Source organism: Xiphophorus maculatus, chromosome 12 (genome assembly GCF_002775205.1).
Source record: "Xiphophorus maculatus strain JP 163 A chromosome 12, X_maculatus-5.0-male, whole genome shotgun sequence".
Classification (NCBI taxonomy): Eukaryota; Metazoa; Chordata; class Actinopteri; order Cyprinodontiformes; family Poeciliidae; genus Xiphophorus; species Xiphophorus maculatus.
In genome coordinates, this window is record NC_036454.1 from 23,625,039 (window position 1) to 23,646,954 (window position 21,916).

Here is a 21,916-nt window from a genome sequence, read left to right on the forward strand (position 1 = left end):
ACAAAAAGAATTTTCCAGACATTTGCTCATTTGCTCACAAGCTACAAAAACCAGAACAACAAAAGAATGATGTCCTCATAGAAAAATCTAAGTTTTGGAATGGTCTTATCAGGATTTGACCTTTAGATGTCCTCACAGTCCAAGAGAACTTTTGAGTGGGAAAGTAGGCAAATACTGCCAAGACAAGAAGTAGCCCATTGACAGACTTCTAACCAGAAATAAGGTGCTTTAGCAAAGTATTAGTTAAAGGAAAGTGAAGGTTTGAAAATTATTGATGTCTATTTTTTCTCAAAAATAGATCCCAAAAAAACCTAGAATTTAACAGGAGTGTACTGACTTTGGAGAGCCACTGGATCTCATACATGGTAGCAACGCAATGTGTTTACAAGCACAAAATGGAAGCAAGATGGAAGAAATAGTAACACATAAGTACGAAATGGGGGTACAAGCTAGCAAATTAACAAACCAAACAGCAGACTTTCAAAACACTAAAGAGACAGAAATGCCACCTTTAACATCATATTTATTGTTATTTAGTTACTCAATAAAACATATACAGATATATACAATATGCAGGAAAACAGACGACTGCACTTTACATATTATTAAAAAAAGGAAAACAATAACAAAAAACCTGTTTGTAAATTGCCGTCACAGTCCTCCATCTATTGTTCAAGAAATTCAAATTCAACAGAAGCTTTTATTTAAAGGTTACAAGATTGCCTAACACACAGCAAAATGTTCTCTTATTATACATGTGCAATACCAATAATCTTTTTTTTTATTATTATTTTTCATTTCCCTTATCAAACAAACCCCCTTGACCTCCTCTGTTGTTTCTAGTTTCCATTGGCTGAATTGTATACAAGTCTTTGAGCTCACAAGATGTGCAGCGGAGAAGAGAGAGAGAAAAAAAACACTTTCTCAGCAAATTGACTGAAAGAGAAATATGAGTTCAATGACTGATAACGGTTCGAAAATGCTTTGACAAAGACAAAAAAATCAGAGTTTGCTGTCCTCCCCCACCCCAAAAAAATGCTGACGTACATTCATGCATAACTGTCCCTCTTCTAGCCTTCCTCTGGGTCCATTTATTAGAGTTTGGCTTTGCCAAGTGAACCGGCGGGCCTTATCGGAGAAATTAGCCCACCATTGGTCAAACATGTCCCCAAACAGAAGAATCAGGTCAACTTTAGAGGTGTAGCCATAACTGAGGTAAGAGCAGGCAGACTGCAATAAGCAATGAAGCCGAGGTCACATCACCGATACTTAAACACGGGTATACAATCAAAGCCAATGACAACTGACATCTGTTCCTCTGTTCTTCTGCTTTTCTCTTCTCCTCCTTAAACATGTCTTTATTTCTCTTCAACAATGAAATCAAAGGGGAAAGGGAAAAAAATGGATTTGAGGTTTTCCAGATGTGGGGAATCGGCGAGTCGGCCCCACGTTTTATTGTCCAGCAGAATATTAATGCATGACTGTGTTAAAAAAAGAAAAAAAAAAATCATGGCATTTGATTCTGTGTGTGAGTGTGGGTGTAACTTGCGTTCGTGTTTTTGCGTTTATGAGCACAAATGTCTCTCTCCCTGAACAGGCAAGAGCCGCACACAGCTGTCTCACTGACATATCATCGTCATCATTTCTTTTCTTTTTTTTTCTTTTTTTTTGTCTCTGAGGTTGTCCTTCAGTTTTTTTTTGTTTTTTTTTCTGGTTTTGTATCCTTCTTAGTCCAAGTCTGTTTTGTTGCTCAAGTCAGAGCTGCCACAAACGTCCCAAATCGGTTCGAGATGTCAGAGTGGATGGAGCGCCAAGAGGAGACGGGCCCCCCTCGGCCCTTGCTGTCCCCCAGCTCGTCTGTGCAGTGGACGGACAGGCACTGCAGGTGGTTCCCGCCGCTGCTTCCGCCTCCTCCCCCTCCGGCTCCTGGGGCCACAGCTCCGGTCTTACTCTGGGAGAGCTCGGATTCTGAACAGAAGCACAGGAAGGACGAGGTTAATTAAGGCTTCAACAATTCCAAGCAGCTGGCATTCTCTGATACAGATGAATCATTTAAAATATACACATTTAATGAAACCAGTGTCATTTTCACATCCCACTCTCAGTCTGCACTGTGAAATTAATTCAACACCATTTAATCCCCCCTCCTCCCCTCTCCCATTTTTCATCAATAAGACCAAAAGTGGAGCCTGTAAGCAGAGCTTCTTCTCACAGTCCACCTCCTCACTGCCTGATAAAAATACGTGAAAGCAGGCACACACACACACACACACGCACACACACACACGCCTACACACAGAGAAAAATTTAAACATGCAACTCTGGAAAACTCCTGCATGATCTCCCATCACTGGGTCAAAGGGCATCGAAGGAGACTGACCTTTTTATCCTGCTTGGCCCAATTTATGGGCATAATGACCATGACACGGTATCGACCCTGTGTCAGCAAAGTGTGAAGTCTCCTATTAAACGGTTGAGGAAAAATCCATACATAGGTTGATTAAACATTATGTGGAAAAACCCGGAGGTCCACCAAGAAATCGGCTGGTGGCTGGAACTGGCTGATTTTACCCTCGACTGGCCCTGATTTGTGATCAGCAGGTCAGGAAAAATCTGATCTGTGGAGGCACCATTCCTAAGCACCAACAGGTCACAACCCTTCAGTGTCGAATTTGTCACTAAGGGAGGAAGAGCTGTATTTTTAATATCAACTAAGGGCTTAAGAATAAACTTGTAAGCACAGAGGACGTATGAAGCCATTTAAAAGGAAGCAGAATTTTCCAAAGAGGAATGTCGGGTGTGCATTCAGGATGCTTTGTTGAAATAGGAAGCTAGACTTCAGCAAAAAAAAAAAAAAAAAACCTGTTCAACCTGTGGCAGAAAAATTGCTATTTCTAATTCTAACCCGTCATCTAACACATTGGATTAGGACATGTTAGAAATCTTTGGAAATCCTCAGAGAAAGTCAGGGTTTGTATCTGGGATAATTGTCAACATAATTCACTAACAACAGTTTAAAACATTGGTTATTTCATCATTTTATCTTTGCCATAAAATTGCAGAGAAATTCTATTGAGCTGCAGAGCTGTGGGATACATACTGCTCTCTCTCTCTCTCTCTCTCTTTCCTAACCACACGCCTCTCTGGTGCTAAAAGATTCAATTATCACTCATCCACAGAGTCAAACCGATTGGCGGTTTGACTCTGTGGAGTGTCACGCAAATAAATAATTCTACAACTGGACTCATAAAAGTAAATTATAAAATACTGGTAGCAGAAAGTAAATTACAACTATACTGTAGCTGTTATTTGTTTTAAAATGACATTGTAGCAAAAAAGTGTGATTTTTAAATACTTCTACATTTCAGAAGTAGAGTGAAAAAACAACAAAAATAGTGAGGTGTAGCTGGACTTCTTTAAGAATAAATAAATTCACAATTTATGCAAAAAAAGGTAGTAGATTTACTTTTTTGTTATTTACACTTCTTTGAAAAAAATCCTTTTTGGGCAGGTCAGACCTTTACAAATTGGAAACTGTACACGGAAATGTCTGATCGGTACATCGCTAATAAAAATGCATATGTTTGTATCTATAAAAGCAGACAGAGTAAATGTGGCCTCCCAAGATGCATGATTCAAATGTGGACATAAAAAACCTTATGTGCCATGTAAAGGAATAAATTGCTAAAGAAACGATGAAGAAAAGTGTGAACTTCTTATGAGTGCAACATCACACTTCATCACATTTATCTGTGAAGAAAAAGTAAAAATAAGTACAGTTTTATTAGATTAAATCAGGACACAATAAAAAAAAAACGGAGCAGAGGTAGTGGTGGGGCTATGTGTTGTGTGCCACTAATGCAGCGTCTTTTGCTTTTGGGTTTTGCCTCCAAGCAAGCCCTTAGCACAGAGAAAACCGTGTGTGAAGATGTTAGCGATCGTTGGTTTACATCAGTCCGATTAATCTCCCATCTCCTCACCACACAAAATGCTCCGCCGCCCTGCTCCGTGTGGATGGTTGAAACAAACCAGATCAACCGCGTGAAGACGTGAAGCTTTGAGGTTCAGGGACACGTTGGTGTGTGAGAGCGGAGGTAGGTGGAAAACAGCTCTGACAAGCTGAGTTACATGTGTCAGAGACGGCAGGGTGGAGGGGGGGAGAGGCTGTGATAGACGACAGTTTGGGTGCAGAGCGGCTCAAGATCACAACACTCCAGTCAGGATGATGCTCACCTGAAGGAAGTGGGAACTGTTGCAGAAAACCTTCATGCATGCCTGTATTATCTGCAAGCGTACTTTCTCCTTTTTTAGCTAATCTGGGTTTTTTTTCTTTTTTTCCCCTTGCTTTATTTGCTCACTCTTGACACTTCTTGTAGCAGCAGTCATACAATTTGATTCAAAAGGAACAGGGATAAAAGCAAGAAAAAAAGATGGCAAGACCAAAATGCAGGGAGGCCAGGAGAGGCAGACAGGCAGGCGTGCCCCCCAGCCAGTCTGGGCTGCGACCAGTGGAACGGAAAAGTGGGGGGATTTGGTGAAAGGTCAGGCAGCCAAGCCTCCCGTTGTTCTCGGTTTCATCTGGTCCTATCACCTCTGCTCCCTGGAAGATTTCTCTCCATCTCCCAACCCCAATCCAGGTGCCTGATGGAAGTGTACTGTATGTACGGCGGGGGTGAAGAGGAGGGGGGCGAGCGGTTGTCGCTGCTGGTTCGGTGAGCAAGGAGAGAGATGAGGATTTCAGAGCGGTGTTGGTGGTGGCTGTGACAAGATCTCACATTTGCCAGAGGGTACAGTCATACACCTCAGCATGGCTGATCCCCCACACCCACCCCCTGCCAGTCCCACCCCCACATCCCCTCACACTCCCTCTTCCTAGCGCAGTGCCCTCAAGCACCCGCCAGCAGCTCATGCTAGCTGGGCACAGCAGGGTCCGCACCGGCCTGAATAGGCAGCCAAGCGTTCCCCTGGCTCACTGCTGACACACAGCAAACTGACAACACACACAGCCAAAAACACAGAGCACACCAACCAACCAAGTGTTCCCATACTCACACCAGCTTTCAGCTGCTGCTTCGCATGCACACACACACACACACCCCTACGCACGCCCCCACACACATGCACACAGGCCAGAAAGCAAGGACATGCATACAACAGTGCACACGTACAAGTACAGCTACACACATTACTCAGCTTCAAAGCAAAGGACAGCGGTGGAAAATACACAGAAGAAAAACTGCACATGGCTGAAAATATCAGATATGATCACTATCTTTTGTGATCACACACTCTTACTCAAAGCTATCATTAGAATAAACCCAATATTCATGTTCAAGGCATCCATTTTTGTCTTCATGAAAAAGAAATTTAGGCATGGGTCGATATGTTAACCTTGAGTTTAAGAGAAGAATAGCGTCATGTTAACAAAAACACTTAAAGCAGAGGTAAACATAGCCTAATCTTATTGTGAGCTGTGTATTATATTCCTTTAGTTTCCAAACCACGACAGCCCATGAATTAAACATCTCAAAACATGTTAAAATCAAATTTGTTTTCACTGTAAAAGGACAGTGACCTTCTTTCGGCCATCTGACCACTGGCTGAAACCTTTTTATTTCTTGACACTTTAAACTTATCCAACCAGCATCGAGGCCCATGGCTGCAATACATGCAATATGGTCACTGTAATCTGCTGGAGTTGCTGATAAGTCAATGCCTTGTTGCAATCAGAAGGGCTTCCTCACACAGACTAAGCTTTCACCAATTATGTGACCATCTGACTTTGATTACTGAACTATAATTAGAGTAATATCATACTGCTTGTAGCTAAATTAACATTTGACTACTTTACTTGTTATGCAAGTGGAATGTTACTGCAATAATGAATTGTTGTAAACTACCTTTAGATGCCATTTGTTGTAATTTAGCTTGAAATAAATAAACTGAATTATAGTGTTCATTTTAAAGAAACAATGAGTGTTAAAACCTGACCATTAAAGAAAAAAATAACTATAACTCAACATCATAGGGCCTCCAGAGGGATTCAATGGGTGTCTTTTTCTTTTTCTTTTTCATAAATACAAGACTAGAAAAAAAAAAAAAAAGATCAACACGCCACACTTAAATTAGCCATGCTGGTAGATTTGTTCGAAGGTGGAGACGGCAGTGTGAAATTTGAAAAATCACACAAGTCTAAATCCCAAATCACCATGACATTTTACAAGCAGGAATTTTCTTCAATAAAGTCTATCTGGCTACGGTTGTTCATTGACTGACGCAGAATTCATATCCACGGTAATATCTCAATAATGGCCCATTCATCTGAGGGAAACGAGTGCTTAGTTCCAACCAGCGAGAGAGAAAATGCCTAATAAAAAAAGGGGCAATGGTAACAGTGCAGGAAGCTACGCTCAGCCACAAATACACCTTAACATCCTTAACCACATTACAGCCACAAAGGATTACCAAAGACATGTGTTAAATAAATACCAAATTCAAAGTGATGCATTTATATGACCATATCTCTCACCCCAAGTGCAGTATATTTTTATTTGGTGCCTGGTGATGATGCTCAGACACACACACACAAAGGCAGCAGCAGCAGCAGGGTTGAGAAGCCGTTTTCACAGACACAGCCAGAAACGATTTACAGAGATGAGTGGAGCTTGAATGCCATGAAGGCAGGGAGCGCAGCGCGCAGCTCCGGTTGTCTGGATGACACCAATGTGTCTGGGAGCTGACGGCCTGACACGGGTTTACATGTCAAACCGCAGCACAGGAAGGTAAACAAAGGCTGCTCAGAGACCGTTTTCCTGCCAGCTCCATATTAACTGTTAAGGAGTACAATTACTTCTTCAGATTAACCTTAAAAAGCAGCAGCACATTCAAAAGGGACTTTGGTAATATTTAAGGGAGACAAAGAAGTATCAATGCCTCGTGATGTTAGAGGGGGGCAATGGTATGTATCAAGGTATTCCCAAAGTTATGATTTCATCATCAGTACTACTATTCCTAGAGCTGAAAGGCTTTTTGACGAGATTCCAGATGAAGTAATGGAGTAAACGCAGTTTCTTCTGCAACTGTGTGTGAACTACAAAAGAAACAACAAATAATGAAGTGTGTTGTATCTCCATTCTGTGCGAGGTTGTGAAAATGCCTGTTTTACAACAGTTATTTTTTGATTTGCAGATCCTATAGGGAAAGATCTTTTAATGAGGAAGCAGAGAAAATGTCGGTGATGACAGATTTCTGCGACTGTAAGGAGTGCTGTCCCTCTCCCACTTGTTGCACAGTCAGCTGACTCAGTGTAGGTCAATAAATATGTTCCCTTTCTTTCTAGAAAAACAAAATTGAATGATTTGAAATATTTTTCAACTATGGACAACTGTGAAGTGGAAACTAAAGGAGAATCGCCAGTCACTCTCTTATGGGGACATTTTTTTAAAGCTGAAGCTACAGCATGACTGTTCTGCTGCAGATTGCAAGCAGAACATTGCAAGCAGTTAATTATTCAGATAGCCTGAATAATTAACAATCCACTGTCAGCTTGTTATACTGATAGATTTGAGATATTTGTTAATTTTTATTGCTATTCATCAAAACCAAAACAGCAAATATTAATAAATTATTTCTGCAGCTGTATGAATGAATTCATTTATTTAAAAGGGGCATTATTGAGGTCTTCTATGCAATGTGCCAGATTTAGCCACAGAGGCTCATTTTAATCTGCAATGTCTGGATTAAAACATTAAGTCACATTTTTGGTCAATTATAAAGGACTGCACCATGTGTAATCTAACCTGTAAGCGGAAGCTGACCAAACAAAAGCAATCTTCTCTTGGTAAAAGCTCATGTGGACAACTTCAATTTTGTTTCATGAAATTATATCTTATTCGATATGTTTTAATCTTTTTATGTTTAAAACAAAACAAAAAAACGGGAACATGCTGTGGTTTTAGATTGTGGTGATTTTTACTCAAGTTGTCATGATGGCAAAATCTAATCCAGGCTCATTTCCATTCCAGAGAAACAATAAAAGAAGCTAAATTAAAATAAGAGCAGAAGGAAACAGAGTGTCTGTTGGCAAGGTTTGAGTTTCCTCTGTGACAGTGATTTCCCAGGCCTTGGAGTCCCATGCGGCAGGCGGGCCTGCGTCCTCCTTCTATCCCCATCACTTCCATGACGACACTTCACCTTTAACCTCGGGCTCTCCGGGGCGCGACCCCGTCCCCTCTGAACACAAACCAGACCAATCAGATTGCTGCGCTCCCTGACAAAAACACCCAAAGGCCTTCACTCCTGTGACAGTGTGTGACATCAGGTCAGATTCCTTTCGCATAACAACTAGAGCTGTGGTTCTGCGTGAGGATTCAGCACAAAACAGCCGTTCAAAACCACCAAGAGAAAAAAAGTAAATCTCATCCAAGGAAAAAAGAGGATGGGGAAAGGTTTGTTTAACCTGCAACAGGATGTAGCTAGTGGAAATTTTCTTGCCTGGAATATATTGTATATGTTGTCGCCTGCCCTGACAATTCAGATTATTGCAAAAAAAATCTAACTCACATTAGCAAATCTAATAAAGCCCTTAATTTGCAGGTATGGTTAAGGGCCCGATTGAGGTCCACATGGCCTGACAGAGGTATTGTCCCGGTTATCCATGCCCTGAGGTGGACGGGATGGGGAGCAGAGAGGGGTTAATGTGAGGCTCCCCACAACCCCTTTAACTCCACCCAAGTGCCGTAGAATGACCTTTCCCTCAGAGCAGGGAGGATATCTGGAGGGAGCGACGAGGGAGGGGGGGACATTTCTCAGGCAAGGGCACAGGGGTTATTTTGGTTTGAATTTCCTCTCTGTTCTCTGCCCTGCAACATGAAGAAGGAAAAAAGAAAAAGAAACAAAAAGAAAGGAAAAACTTGCCTCGACAGGCACTGCCCCCAGCATTTGTTACCTTCTCTCCAGCAACACACTCACTACCATCCACTAACACTCATACAAACACACATCCCCCTCCAGCCACAAGAAGTGCTTAGGAAACCAGACACAAATCAGAACATGGGAAGTGATTTAGTGCCTCCTACATAACTCACAGTCATGTCCAGGACCTGTCCAGCATGTCATCCAAACCAGTGACATATTGATCTAGTTCGCTGTCTCTATTTTGTTTCTGCATACTGCGGCATGCTGGGGTTTTTTTCTTCTTTTCTTTGAGAAAAATTCACTTTTTGCACAGACATTATTGTAAAAGAGCCACATCACACAAAAAAAAGTGAAATTTGAAAATGTAAGATGCTTAATCAAGGTATTTTTGGAAGCATGATGTATAGATTAGTGTGAGACTCATAAAACCAACATACTTATTACAATTCCATCTGTAAGATTTACTATGGTTTCAGTTCTGAGACTAAAACGAAACTCTAAAACAAACACTGCTAAATTTAGAAGTAGTTTTTAAGAGTTTATTGAACGGATTGTTCTACCTTTCTGCTCTTTGGGAAGAAAGCAAAGGTCTAACAAGCCGGTTTAATGGTCGGGTTAACTGCTTTCGCTCACAAACTGTAGTGTTAAAATAGTAAGCCTGACCATATTGAAGTGTGGCAAGCTTTTGGTTTCCACTCTATAACTGTCTACGTATTTTTGATGAGTGCAAATATGTCCAATTTTCGCTTTCTTGTGAGCAAGGCAAAAGTGAAGCTGTTTCAAAGGTGGCTGTTTCCGTAAGCCATCTTGCTGGCAGTGTGCAGCAAAAGACGGGGGAGGGGCAGGACTACCTACTGCTTAGGAAAAGCATTGTAGTTACTTCAACAATTTTTCTTGAAAGTGTTTAACTTTAAAACCATTCATATGCAAGTATGTGAGAGAATTTTTTTTTTTTTAATTCTAAGAACAGAGGAACCAACTAAAACAGTGGAAGGAATTTTTTTTCTAATTCATGTTTAAGCACAGAAAGTTTGGTGAAGAACATTTGCAGCAACAACTAAAAAGAGAAAATCTAATGTAGCACAAAAATATTGGTAAAAGAATTGTATGGTTTGAATTCTCTATGTTCTTCCATAAGTACAAATGGTAGCTTTTACCCACTTACTCGACTCCAGAGCAAAAAGCAAGTCCTCTGAAAATCAGCCGCTTTCGTTTTTTCTTTCTTTCTCTTTCTTTCTTTCCTTCCTTCTTTCTTTATTTATCGCTCCTCTCGTACTCCATCAGTCTCTACTTCTGTCTCCCAGGAGAAACAGCCCCAGTGTCATAACTCATTTGTCAATTCCTCAATACAAATTAAACAGTGCCTGACGACTACCTGTATGCCAAATAACATAACCGCTACTGGCAGCGTGACAACATTCACACCTCTAAAAACTGAGAGTATACCCACACACACACACCCCCGTACACACACAGGGTTTAAAAGCTGAACTACTTTCACTGCCAGCTAAGGATCGTGGGACACCTTTCAGGAGCTCAGTGCCCCCTGTCCACACTCTACAACACAGTGGACATTCAGACGTTAGACACCATCTAAAGTTTGGATCCACACTCGTTTGCATTTCCAGCTGCATCCGAGGTGAAAATTTACCACGAGCACAGACAAGTTTAATTTTATCCCTGCACCCGCCCTCTGGGGGAAAATACAAAACGCAGAAGAAACTTCTATTTCAAATATTTAAAAAAATAAAATGAAATTTGTAAAGCTAAAGGGTTGACATCTTCTTGTAGCAGTCACAAACACGCCTCTTTAAGACTTCTTTTGACTGTCACTAATGCTCAGTATTCCACACAAAAAAAACCCCGAAGGAACATGCAAATAGATGCAGAAAACACTTCCAAAGACCATCTTAAAATCCAAACACTAAAGGCGAGTCAGACGTGTTTTCCATCTTTTTAAAAGTCGAGTAAATACGCTTACATTTTTCCAGCACGATGGAATTAAATGTGCACATTTCCGTGCAGACACCTGATACTAAAGTCAGTAGCTGGGAGCCTGACACCGAGTCCAAATAAATCTAACTTTTATGCCTGCAGATGATGAATCCATACTGTCAAGCTGCGGTACCAACAATCCAGCCTTTCGTTACACACTGTGCATGCCAACCGCAACACCAAAAAGTAAAAATGCAAACAAAGCTGTAAATTTATTAACTTAAAATAATATTCTACCTACCCCAGGTTTTTTCTGAAAACACAGAAGTCTAGTTCCTTGAGTTGTTTATTTAAATAACTCTGACAAAAGAATATTCAATTTCTTGTTTAAAAAAAAACAACTAATAACTTGATGATATTTACAATTGCTTTAATTAAAGATGCATCGACCTGGCTTTTCTTTCTTGGCTGACATTGATTTCCAATTTAGCTTGGGCTCTGAGCTGCTAATGCTGATTTAGACTCTTTCTGATCGTTTTGGTTCTTTCTTATTGGTTATAACTAAATTAAAAGAAAATATGTGCAGTGGGTTCTTTTCCAGAAGTAGTGGTTTGGAATCCAATAGAAACATTAAGGAACTACAAGAATTTTTTCATTTATGAATCAAATTTGTGCAACCATTTCAAAGTGCATGTTGTTGGCTTATTTGTTTTATAAACTTAAAATGCAGAACACTTTTAGCTTTGATGCCTTTAATGAAAATTCTAAATTTCATCTGCTGATTACTGATCAGAGCCAATAAAAATCCATTTTGATCTCAAGTGATTGGTGCATCTCTAGAATTGAGATTGTAACAGAACAAGCTTTGACTTCAGCTTATTCCTCTTTTATGTTGTTTGTTTTAAACAATAAGACAGCTTCATAAATTGACTTTTTTTTAAAGTACCCAACAAAAGTTATCTATGCTCACGATTACTATGGGACGGTTGAGTGCGATAAATGTTGTTGCATACGTCAATATGAAACACCTTGTAATGACAGGCAAAGTACATAAACTGCCCGGAGCTGTTTTCAGCACGTGCCAATCACTTTCTTCTTTCTTGAAAAAATAAAAGGGGGAAATAGAAATTACTGGCGTTGCTTGTGGGACCTTTGTCGTGCTAAAAATGTCAAAGCCAGGTAAGTCTCACAAGATTTCTCTTTTCACAGTGGAATATCAATAAGCCTCTACTTCTGTTGCAACTCTGTGCTTTCTAGTAAGCATGATAGGATGCAAGTTCTCCATGTTTCAAAGCTGTCAGCGTCGGAGTGACAAAGATTTGATCATTATTAGAGCTTGTGTGAAGAATGATTGGTTGGAGAGCTAAAAGTGAAACTCTTCCACAAGGTCAACTGTGAAATGTTTTTTAACTGAGATGAGAAGATTAAAAAAAAAAAGTTACACAAGCTTGTGGCAAAAAAAAGAAAAAAAAAAGAAGTGAAAAGTAAAAATAAAAATAACTGAATCACTTCCTACGCCTGCTGGTTGCCTGTTATCAAGACTGTGCATGAGTTTCCACATGTACGGTCAGTCACTGGCTAAGATATGTACATGAGAAAGGAAGAGGGAGGGTGTGAAAAACAAAAAGTTTTTGAAAAAGGAGAAATACAAACTGAGAGTGAATGACAGGCAGTTGATGAGGACCTGAAGTCGCTGGGATGATGAAGTATACCAGATTCTTGTGAAGTAACACAGAGAAGCGCAATGTCGCAAAGACACAAGGCTAGAAGGGAATATCACTGCCACACGCATCACTTTGAACGGCTGCAGAGGGAGCACAGAGAGGGACGCGCCGAGAGAACGGTTCCTGAAAGAACGGGCAAAGTTTTATCAGCTATCTGTCGACACATTTACACATTCACAGGAAGTTATTGAATATCTGCACTTTGTCTTTTTGTTTGGCTTCCCAAGCGAGCTGCTTTCCTGATCCACCACGGACAGGCCACAGCGCTAAAATAAGCAGAATTATCGTACGTTTCATGATTGGGTTTTTTTTTTCAGAGAAACTGTGACGACACACAGTCCCTACAGGAATCGAGCTGAACCCTGACCCCTGATCCCTGAACCTCACCCGGTTTAACTCTCGCTGCCATCAGCTCGTCCGTGCAAACTGCACTCCGAGGCTCTCCACTACGACACAGGGAAAACAGTGAATAAAAATAAAAATAAAAATAATAAAACATCTTTAAAGATAATTAAAGTGTATTAAATGATATGAATGTTTCAGCTGAAAAATTAAAGTGAAAAAAGCCCCCAAAAAACATCACAAGCATTTACAATAATTCTTGCTTGGACTTTTACAACAATTAAATTTGTTACAATATATTTCACTTTTTCAGAAAATAATAGTAACGAGTTTATATAAAAATATTTTGAATAAAATCTGCTAAGAAGACAGCTGTATTTCTGAAAAGCTATCTTAAAAGATATAGTTAGAAACTTTATTAAGATGTTACTAAGCTTCCATTAAAGTGGCCAGAAAAGTGAATTGTTTAGGATCTAATTTCCTCCTTGTTAAAAATGATGTCTCTCTTTGACCAAGCAATATTTCACTGAAACCTAATTGACTAAAGTACTGTTATGATTTATTTGAAATTTGTGTCAGTGGCATTTTCTTGCCTGTGGCGGATTTTTTTGTTTACAAGATTGATGACTTAAAACTAGTGGTCAAAGCAGATCCTTTTTAGTATGTGTTTGTGTGTGGGGTGTGTGTGGGGGTGCGAGTGTGTGTGTGTGGCAGGGGGAAAAAAAGTCTGTGGGATGCTTGATTTTGGAGCTTACACTGTGGGATGTGACTTATCTTAAATGATGATGTTGTTTTGCTCCCAATGTGGAGCCTATGCGCATCAGATTCAATCTCCAACCAATCCCTCCTTCCCTCCAAAAAATAAATATATACACCTCCGTCCTTTTTCTTTCTTTTTTTTTTTCCATCTTTGCTGTCTGAGGCACTCAAATGAGAAACTGTCAGGAGCTGTGATTTGTGCTAACTAGCTATCGATCGCTCCAGAGCTGCATGCCTTGCGTCCACGCAGGGAGGGCTGAGGAGAGTATAGAGCAGAGAAGAGGGGAGAAACTACAATGCTTTTAAATACTTTATGACTTTTGTGCGTTCATAATATTAAACTAATTATTGGGAAAATAAAACAGCGTAACTCTCTATTTGGGGGGATTTTCATTTTTCTTTAAAAATGTCTATTAATATTGAAAATATTTATTTAAATTTGTCAAAGTTTTGATTATTCCTAATAGAACGCATGCACGCAGCAGCCTGAGCAATTCTCAGTCAAAGTGTGTGAAGACAAAAGATTTCACCACTCACTCAACGCTACGCTATGAAACATGTGCTGCATATGTGTAATGGTATTATTGTTTATAACCCCACATCCTCTTCTCGGTGTCACACGAACGACGCCTGGACGCAAAGAGTCCGCGCCATGCGCGCCCCCGTCGCGCTCTGCACCCGCACAGATCAGAACAAAGAGACGCTGCACAAGCGAGACGGCGCTGTGAACGCATGTAATGAAATATCGACTCTGTCTTAGACTTGGTCTTAACAATATAGAAAAGTTAGCCTGATAAATTATGAAGTTATAATGACGAAAAGAAATTTTGAAAAATATGTATTAAAAAAACTAATGAAAATAAAGTGAGAATTGATTGCAATTAAATAAATAACAATATTATTATTATTATTATTATTATTATTATTATTATTATTATTATTATTATTATTACAAAAGAAGGACAAAACTCACATTCTCAGACAACACGAAAGAAAAATTATATATTTAGATTTCAAGACGTCATAAAGACTTTGCGCTCTAAAGATATAAAATGGTAACTACAAGCCCATCTATTCAATTTATGGTATTTCTCTCCTTGCTTAAAAATGCATATTTCAGTCAAAAATATTTTCTACCTTGTTCGAGAAACAACATAGTGAGAATTATTCATATCACAACCGAGTTACAAAATCGCTCCGAGACAAAGTTACGCAAATTGAAAATATCAGTCTATTAACAGAATGCTTTTAAATCTGTCATCAAATTAATATTAGTTCGAAAATACCAAACGTGAATGACCGGATTTTTTGTTTTGTTTTGTTTTGGTTTTTTTATACGAGGATACTAATCCCGAATATCCTGTCGAAAAATCTATCCACTTTGACCAAACCGGTATTATCCCATGATAATGACAAAAACAAACACGTAACCAGGCGAGGGAACCCCCCGCTGCGCAAACGCATATCCTCAGAAAGCTATTAATCTTCTCAATGTAGTTGTTCACCCTGAAAACTGAGATAAAGAGCCACAGGAAATGTTTACTTTTCTTCAGCTGTTCTTTTTGAAGAGGCTTTAAGCTACAATTAACAATAAAGGCTTTAGAGAAAGTACCGTTTAAGATGGATTTTTTTTTAAACTTTAACATAAAAAAAAACATTTTTGCACATAAATATTAGAATTGACAACTTTTTTTTCACTTATCTTAAATAAAACCTCTAAGTTTTCAGAATAACAATGGAATAACCAGGGATGCTGCTCACACAACATGGACAAAAGTTTCCGTAATGTCAGTTTCAGCAGGACAGTAAAAGTATTAGGATACCTTTTGAAATGACGTTCGAGGTCAAATAAAGCACAAATTTTAAGAGGAAAACTTAGCAGCACTCTGAATTGCATGTTAGAGATTAAAGGAGAAAAATTAGGAGTTATTTACCTTCTTTACTGCTGTTTTGGCTTTTATTTTTTTCCCAGGGTCCCATGGCCTTGTCATCCTCTGACCCATCCATCATGGTCTTGTCACTGGGCACGTACCAGGTGGCGTGCTGCTCTGCCATGAGGGTGTCAAGGTCAATAGTGCCCATTGAGCCCTTCCCTGCATCCGGGCTGCAGCCTGGCAGCTCATTGTCTCCGTTCTGCGAGAGACAGTCACTGCTCTTTTTGCCGTTCTTCATGGCCAGGGGCTGGTCTTCTGAGATACTGAACTGTTGCCGCTGCAGCTGAATCTGGGCCTGGAGGATCTCCAGTGGGTGGATTTCTTCCTGGCCCGAGGTGCTGGACGGGGTGCGTACCTGTTCCACCCCAGGAGTGCCCGGGTGGCTCACCCCGTTGGCCCCTGTGCTCACACCAGAATTCAGTCCATAGTTTTCTGGTGCTGAGGTAGTATGACTGTTTATGCCCATGCCAAGGGGCTTTTGCCCATTTAATAAACTGTTATCACTCCGCTGCATTTTGGGTGAGCCTGTGATCATAGGGCTGCGATTGGGCTTGGTGGCAGAAGTCCCTCCTGCATCTGAGCTAGATGACACCTCGTCCTCGTTGCCATAGTGGGTGCTGACATCGTCAGGGAAGTCCACTCTTGGTGAGCTGCTGTCAGACTTGGCAGCAACACTTTGAATGCCACTGTCTAAAGAAGACATAAGGTCAGCCTGGTCCCCCAACATTAGATCACCTCCTTTCCCCCAAGAGGGTGACTGAAGGTGTTTTTCATGAGGTGTGCCCCCACCCCTCTCCCCAACGCCAGCCGAGGGGGTCTGCTGGCCTGGACTTACAACAGGGTTACCGTTATCAGAGGAAAAAAAAATTCCAGGGCTCACATGTCCACTGTCTCTTTTTCTCCTCCCTCTCCCTCTCCCACTCCCTGTTGTTGCCTTCCCCTCACTGCACGGGGTAGCGTCCATGTTGTAGTTTGGGGAGAGGGCACTGGCTTCCCCCTGCACCGTCTGGCTTTGACTTACAGGCTTAGAGTTGCTATTCCCGGTGCCAGGCATCTGGCTGTTCTGGGAAGCGCTACTCTGAAAATATTCAGGACCAGCACTTCCAGTCCCATTAGATGTGCTGCTATTAATGTCCTGCTCTGTCTGACTTAGTTTTCTCTTGCCCTCATTTTGGTTCTTCTTGTTGAATGTTACGTTAAGATTGGGGGCCCCTAGGCTAGCGATCATGTTCTGGCAGGCCGTGGACAGGGCCGCTAAACAGCTCTGACCAAAAACACTGTCTTTAGAGCTGGTTTTGCTGAAGTTCCCAAGGGACAGAGCTCCCAGCTTACTAACAGACGACCGCTGGCCTGAGGGGAACTCAGACTGTGGAGGGTAGCTCCCTGGTGAGGTGCTCACCCCCTGGGGAGCACTGTGAGGCGGCCCCTGGCGGTTAGCCCCCCCATAGGGAAATGTTGGCTGTGCTCCCATTGGAGGTGCAGGAAAATCAGCTGGTCGCCTTTCTGCTGGTGCATTTGGATGTCCTCCTCCGGCTCCTGGCGACTGCATTTGTGAGAGGTTACCCATGTTTCCACTAAACTGTGAGTGCATGCCTGGAGAATGAAGGGTCTGAACATGTCCGTCTCCTGCTATTCTCATTGGCTCCTGCATACCAATGCCTGGCCTGAACATCATCCCAGCCCCATTCTGTTGCAGCCCCATCTCATTAGGCCCAGACTCATTACCAGCCCCACCCATGCGCCGTGACATGATCTCTCCGGGTGGGTGGGACCCCTGAAACCAGGAGTTCTCCTGAGTTACATGAGGATTTTGTCCATCAATGTTGGGCATTCTGCCACTGTTCTCCCTGTCAAAGCTGGGTTGAGGCATGTTCCCAACTGGACCTCCATGAGTCATTGGGACAGGAGGTACGTCGCCATGGTGACCTAGCTGCTGAAGACTCGGCTGCCTCATCCTCTGCTGCTGGTTGCGAGAAGCCATCTGTTTTATCATCATGGCCGCGTTTTGGCGCTGCTGCAGAGACTGTGGCTCGGGCCCTGGATGTTGTAGGGGACCTGGTGCAAAACCTTCATTGACAGGTGGGGTGAACTCCCCCGGAAGGCCAGGATATGCTGAGGGAGAGAGGTGGTTATCCATACTACCACACCAACCATCGCCACCATGTGAATTAGGAAAATCAAATCTGGGCCTTTTTGCCATGTTCATATAAGGAGAGTCAAAGTGTTGCAGCCTCTGATTTGGGGGCTGCTGGGAGGGAGGAGGAGCTGGCTGTTGCATATTAAACATGGGGTCCCCATAGGGGTGCAAACCTCTATTTTCAAGTCTGTGAATGGGATATTCAAACTGGTTATGTTGGCCAGGCATCATGACCCCTCCATCCAGAATGTTGGGGTTAGTGTTGCCGGGCTCAGCCTGAGGGGGCCGGGGGAGACCAGGGGGGCACGAGTTCTGTCTGGCTATTAAGCCAGTCTGTTGTTGCGGTTGCATGAGGGGATGTCTTGCATTGACCCCCGGCTCCATTCCCACGGGCATCTTCCGGCCATTTCCAAAACGCTCAAAAAACACTCCATGCTGAGGTTGCTGGGGTTGTGGTGGTGGCTGGTGTCCCTTAGAAATGCCCTGCATGCCTGGTGTCCGAGGCATGCCAGCGCTCCCTGGAAAATTTCCACTGGGAACGGGCCGGCCTGGTCCAAAATGTGGTAGCTGAGATTCTGTCTCTGATGGGGAAAACACAGGTACATCAAAATGTCCAGATGGTGGATCGCTTGGAAAGTTGTACTCTAGCCCCTCCACAGCTCCTTGGTTGGGCATCCGTCGAGGCTCCATCGTGTGAGGCTCAGATGATGTAGATGAAGAAGACGGAAGACCGTGGAAGGATGCTGCTCTGTTAGGTGACTGGTCCAGGGGAAGACAGGGAGCAGGGACAGGGTGGTTGCCGCTGGGGGGACCATGATGTTGAAATTCAGGTATGTTAGCAGGCCTCTGCTGCTGTGGCTGCTGCTGCGGAAAGCCTTCTCCTGCCTGTCCCTCAGCAAGAGGGTCAAAACCCTCTCCAAAGCCCTGCTGTGGTCCCATGCCATTGCTGTTGTAGCCCATCAGCCTGCCTCCATGTAGGCATGATGACCCTGGATCTGGGCCTCCAAAATTCCCACCGAAATGAGGGTGATGTTGGTGGGGGTGAGGTTGATGGGCATGCGGGTGTCCTTGATGAGGTTGCTGGTTGTTAAAAAATCCATGCATGGGTCCTTGTTGCTGCTGCTGCTGGAGTCCGCCCCCTGTATGCATGTCTGGGTGTCCCCGAGGGTGAAACCCAGAGTAAGGCTCACCGTTCATGTTCATATTGAGCCCCAGCATTTGGGACTCGTTCATGGGCCCCATGCCGGACTCCACGGATCCAGGTGGGCCTCCGGCATGAAAGCCTGGGCTTTTATAATGTGAGCCCATGTTCAGTCTCTGTTGGTTTATGTTTCTCTCTGACTGGCCAGGGTTTCTGCTATTAATTTGAGAACCAAACTGCTCCAGCCCAAACATACTCCCCAGCAATCAATCCCACATGACGGCCAGTTTGCCAGACATCGGCACACTCTGTATTTTTCCGTCTGTCCCCAAAAGCAAAAAGGGAAAAAAAAATGATACACAATGTTGATGAAACTAATGATTAATATGTTTAGTAGACTTTAAACGATAAAACTCACCAAATAAGTTCTCATTTCTCGGAATCAAAAGGGAGATTGTTTTTTTTTTTTACTTCTCCAAGGACGCGGAGTGGAGCGGGGACAGACGGTGCCAAATACGCACGGAAACTGCTTGTCTGTTCCCGCATTAATAGATGAAAATGTCTGCTTTTCCTTTTAGTTTTTCTTGATAGAAAAGATAAAATAAAATAAAACTTGCAGAAAAGCGGCGACTTTTACAAGTTATTGTTCTTTGTGCGCAATTTTCTTTGGATGAAAAAAAAAAACGCTCGGGGAAAAATAGAAAGAGCGCACAAGATTCGAGGAGAGCAACAAAAATATGACAGTTTTTCCTCGTTTACTTCCTTATTCCAGCCTGGTATAAAAGGTCCCAGACTGATTTTTTTGTGTAAGGTCCCATACTGGAAATAACAACAGAAAGAAAAGTCAGCGTGGAGCGGTGTGCGCGTCTCTGACAAATTTCTGCGCACCGGTGTCCTTTAATTAAAAATAATAATAATAATAATAATAATAATAATAATAATAATAATAAAGGGGGGAAAGAAAAATAAACTGTCTCAGCAGGCTTGAAAACCAAAAGTCCAAGGGGTTATATGTGGAAGTCCATAAACACGAGTCTCCAACAACAGCGTCAGTGAACCAGGAGCGGTGCGGTGTGCACTCCCCGGTGCTCCACAACCACGGAGCGGCTTGACAGCATCCTTCACCGCGCGGCCGCTCATGCGCTCGGTGGAGAAGCCTCCGCGCTTTTAAGTCCCCGGTCGGTGCGCTCCGATCGGCTGCAAACGTGCGCGTCCCTCGGTTCAGCCCCTACGGTCTGCTGGGCTCTCTGCCTGTGCTCTGTCTGGTCTGGTCTGAGCGCGCTCCGGAGCGATTCACAGATCCACTCACTCACGCACTCCGTTCTGCCGCTTGGCGCTGTGTGAGATCAACGCGTCCAGAGGAGCCAGCAACAAGTTTTGCATTTCTGCAGCCACTTCCATCCACGAGATCTCAGCCAATCACAGAGACCAAACGGAGCTCCGGGGGCGGGACGAACGTCGTTAAGGTGGTCTTGTGGAGTCAATGAGATTTTTGGCTTTAAGCTTTCACTCGAAAAGTAATAATCTAAACGAAGTATGAGATTTGAGTTTGATAGAATCTCTCACGTTTTTCTTTGTTAAAAAAATAAAAATACATATTTAGCTTTTTTTTTTAAAGCCACCACATATTTTAAGAGAACTTGGAAAAAATATCTGACTCTCACGTCCCTTAACATGGAAAAAAATAACTACACAAGTCGTTGTTCATGATGATTTAAAAATATAGATAATCAAAAATCCTATAAAGACCTGGATATGCAATATTCAAAAAAAGATTGTATTAAACATATATTATCCACAAATGAAGAGATCAATATGGGTGGTATGGCATACCATCCAGGGTGCCAGCCAGCCTTGGGCAACATGAGCAGTCAGAAAAAATGCCTTTTTTTAGTTTTACCTCAGGTGAGTTTTATTTTGCTTCTCATGTTCAGTCAATGGGGAATGACTGAACATGACTGAACCCTTGTGTTCTGCACAGGGTTTATTTGGTGTAACATGTTATCTTCCCAACAAGCTGGAAAGGAAGCAGTTTATTGATTCGAACGGAATTTATCAAAATTGGAACAAATGTCACTGTCTGAAAATAGAAATCTATTCGGCACTGACTGTTGATGTTGTAGGGAAACGTTTTAAGCAGAAAACCACATGCTCTGTGAAGCATGGTCTCAGTGGCGTGTGGAAAAAAAAAATCCACCTTAAACAACATTCCAAGTAAATTATGTGAATGATATTGGGCCTCAGTTTCAATAATAAACACACTGTCTTTAAAAAGCACGTTCTGATAAGTTATTTAAGAGGTTAATTAGGGGCAGCTGCACAATTGCTGGGTTATCTGAGGTCAAGTGCTGCCAAATCCCAGGATAAGACATTAAATATTTGTTAAAAGCAAGGAAGACAATGGAACAGCTACTGCAAAGTCAGCACTTGTCCCAAAAATATATCCAAATCACATTCCACTAACAGTTTAAGTTGCAGTTTGGTGCTGTTCAAGTGTGAATTCAATATTATTTTTGCATTGAGCTGCCAAATTCATCAGTGATTAATCTCGCGATCTTTGTATATTATGTTATTTTAAATTCTGACCCCTTGCAAACTGAACTTGTTTATTGTTTTTAAAAGCTGTGTACGTAGGCTTATTTCTGTGTAAACTCTGATTAGCTGAAATAAAGGGAAAGCCTACTTGTGTAAACAGGCCAATTTCATTGATCTCCTTGATTATTTTCTTTGGTGAAAGGAGAACACCACACAATCCTCTCCCGACTCTGAGTGGGGCGGCGGGTGGGGTGTAAGTTGGTGGCAGTCAGCTCTGAGCCTTTACTGGGGAAGTGGGGGAAGAAAAAAAAGAGAGAGAGAGAGAGAGAAAGATCAAGGAAGCTTTTATGAAACAGACACAGTGCCACCTAGCGGCAAGTGACACAGAGGATGCAGGTTAATTGACTTAAAATTAAGCATTTGGGAAATAACTAATGGTAACAGAAGGCATAAAATGGAAATTAATCAAGCAGGACATTGTTATTTTTTTTAG

The 21,916-nt window shown here is 42.1% G+C and overlaps 1 protein-coding gene across 2 annotated transcripts; it reads right to left on the bottom strand.

The window, feature by feature from the left end:
- Window positions 1–503: 503 nt before the first annotated feature.
- mn1 (MN1 proto-oncogene, transcriptional regulator) lies at window positions 504–20,251 on the bottom strand. Of its 2 annotated transcripts, XM_023343354.1 has the most exons (3): window positions 19,307–20,251; window positions 15,611–19,210; window positions 504–1,968 (listed from the first exon to the last, which is right to left on the bottom strand). In XM_023343354.1, exons 2-3 carry the CDS (start codon window positions 19,140–19,142, stop codon window positions 1,751–1,753), a joined length of 3,750 nt encoding a protein of 1,249 aa, XP_023199122.1. In that variant the 5' UTR covers window positions 19,143–19,210; window positions 19,307–20,251; the 3' UTR covers window positions 504–1,750. The 2 variants fall into 2 exon arrangements, with proteins under 2 accessions (XP_023199122.1, XP_014326239.2); XM_014470753.2 differs by having other exon boundaries at window positions 15,611–20,251.
- Between the last annotated feature and the right edge of the window lie 1,665 nt (window positions 20,252–21,916).

Coding starts and splice junctions, on each gene's coding strand:
- mn1 (XM_023343354.1), bottom strand. CDS start 19,142: ATGTTTGGGCTGGAGCAGTTTGGTTCTCAAATTAATAGCAGAAACCCT. Junction 1,969..15,610: donor CCAAAACAGCAGTAAAGAAG/GTAAATAACTCC, acceptor GCTTCTGTTCAG/AATCCGAGCTCTCCCAGAGT.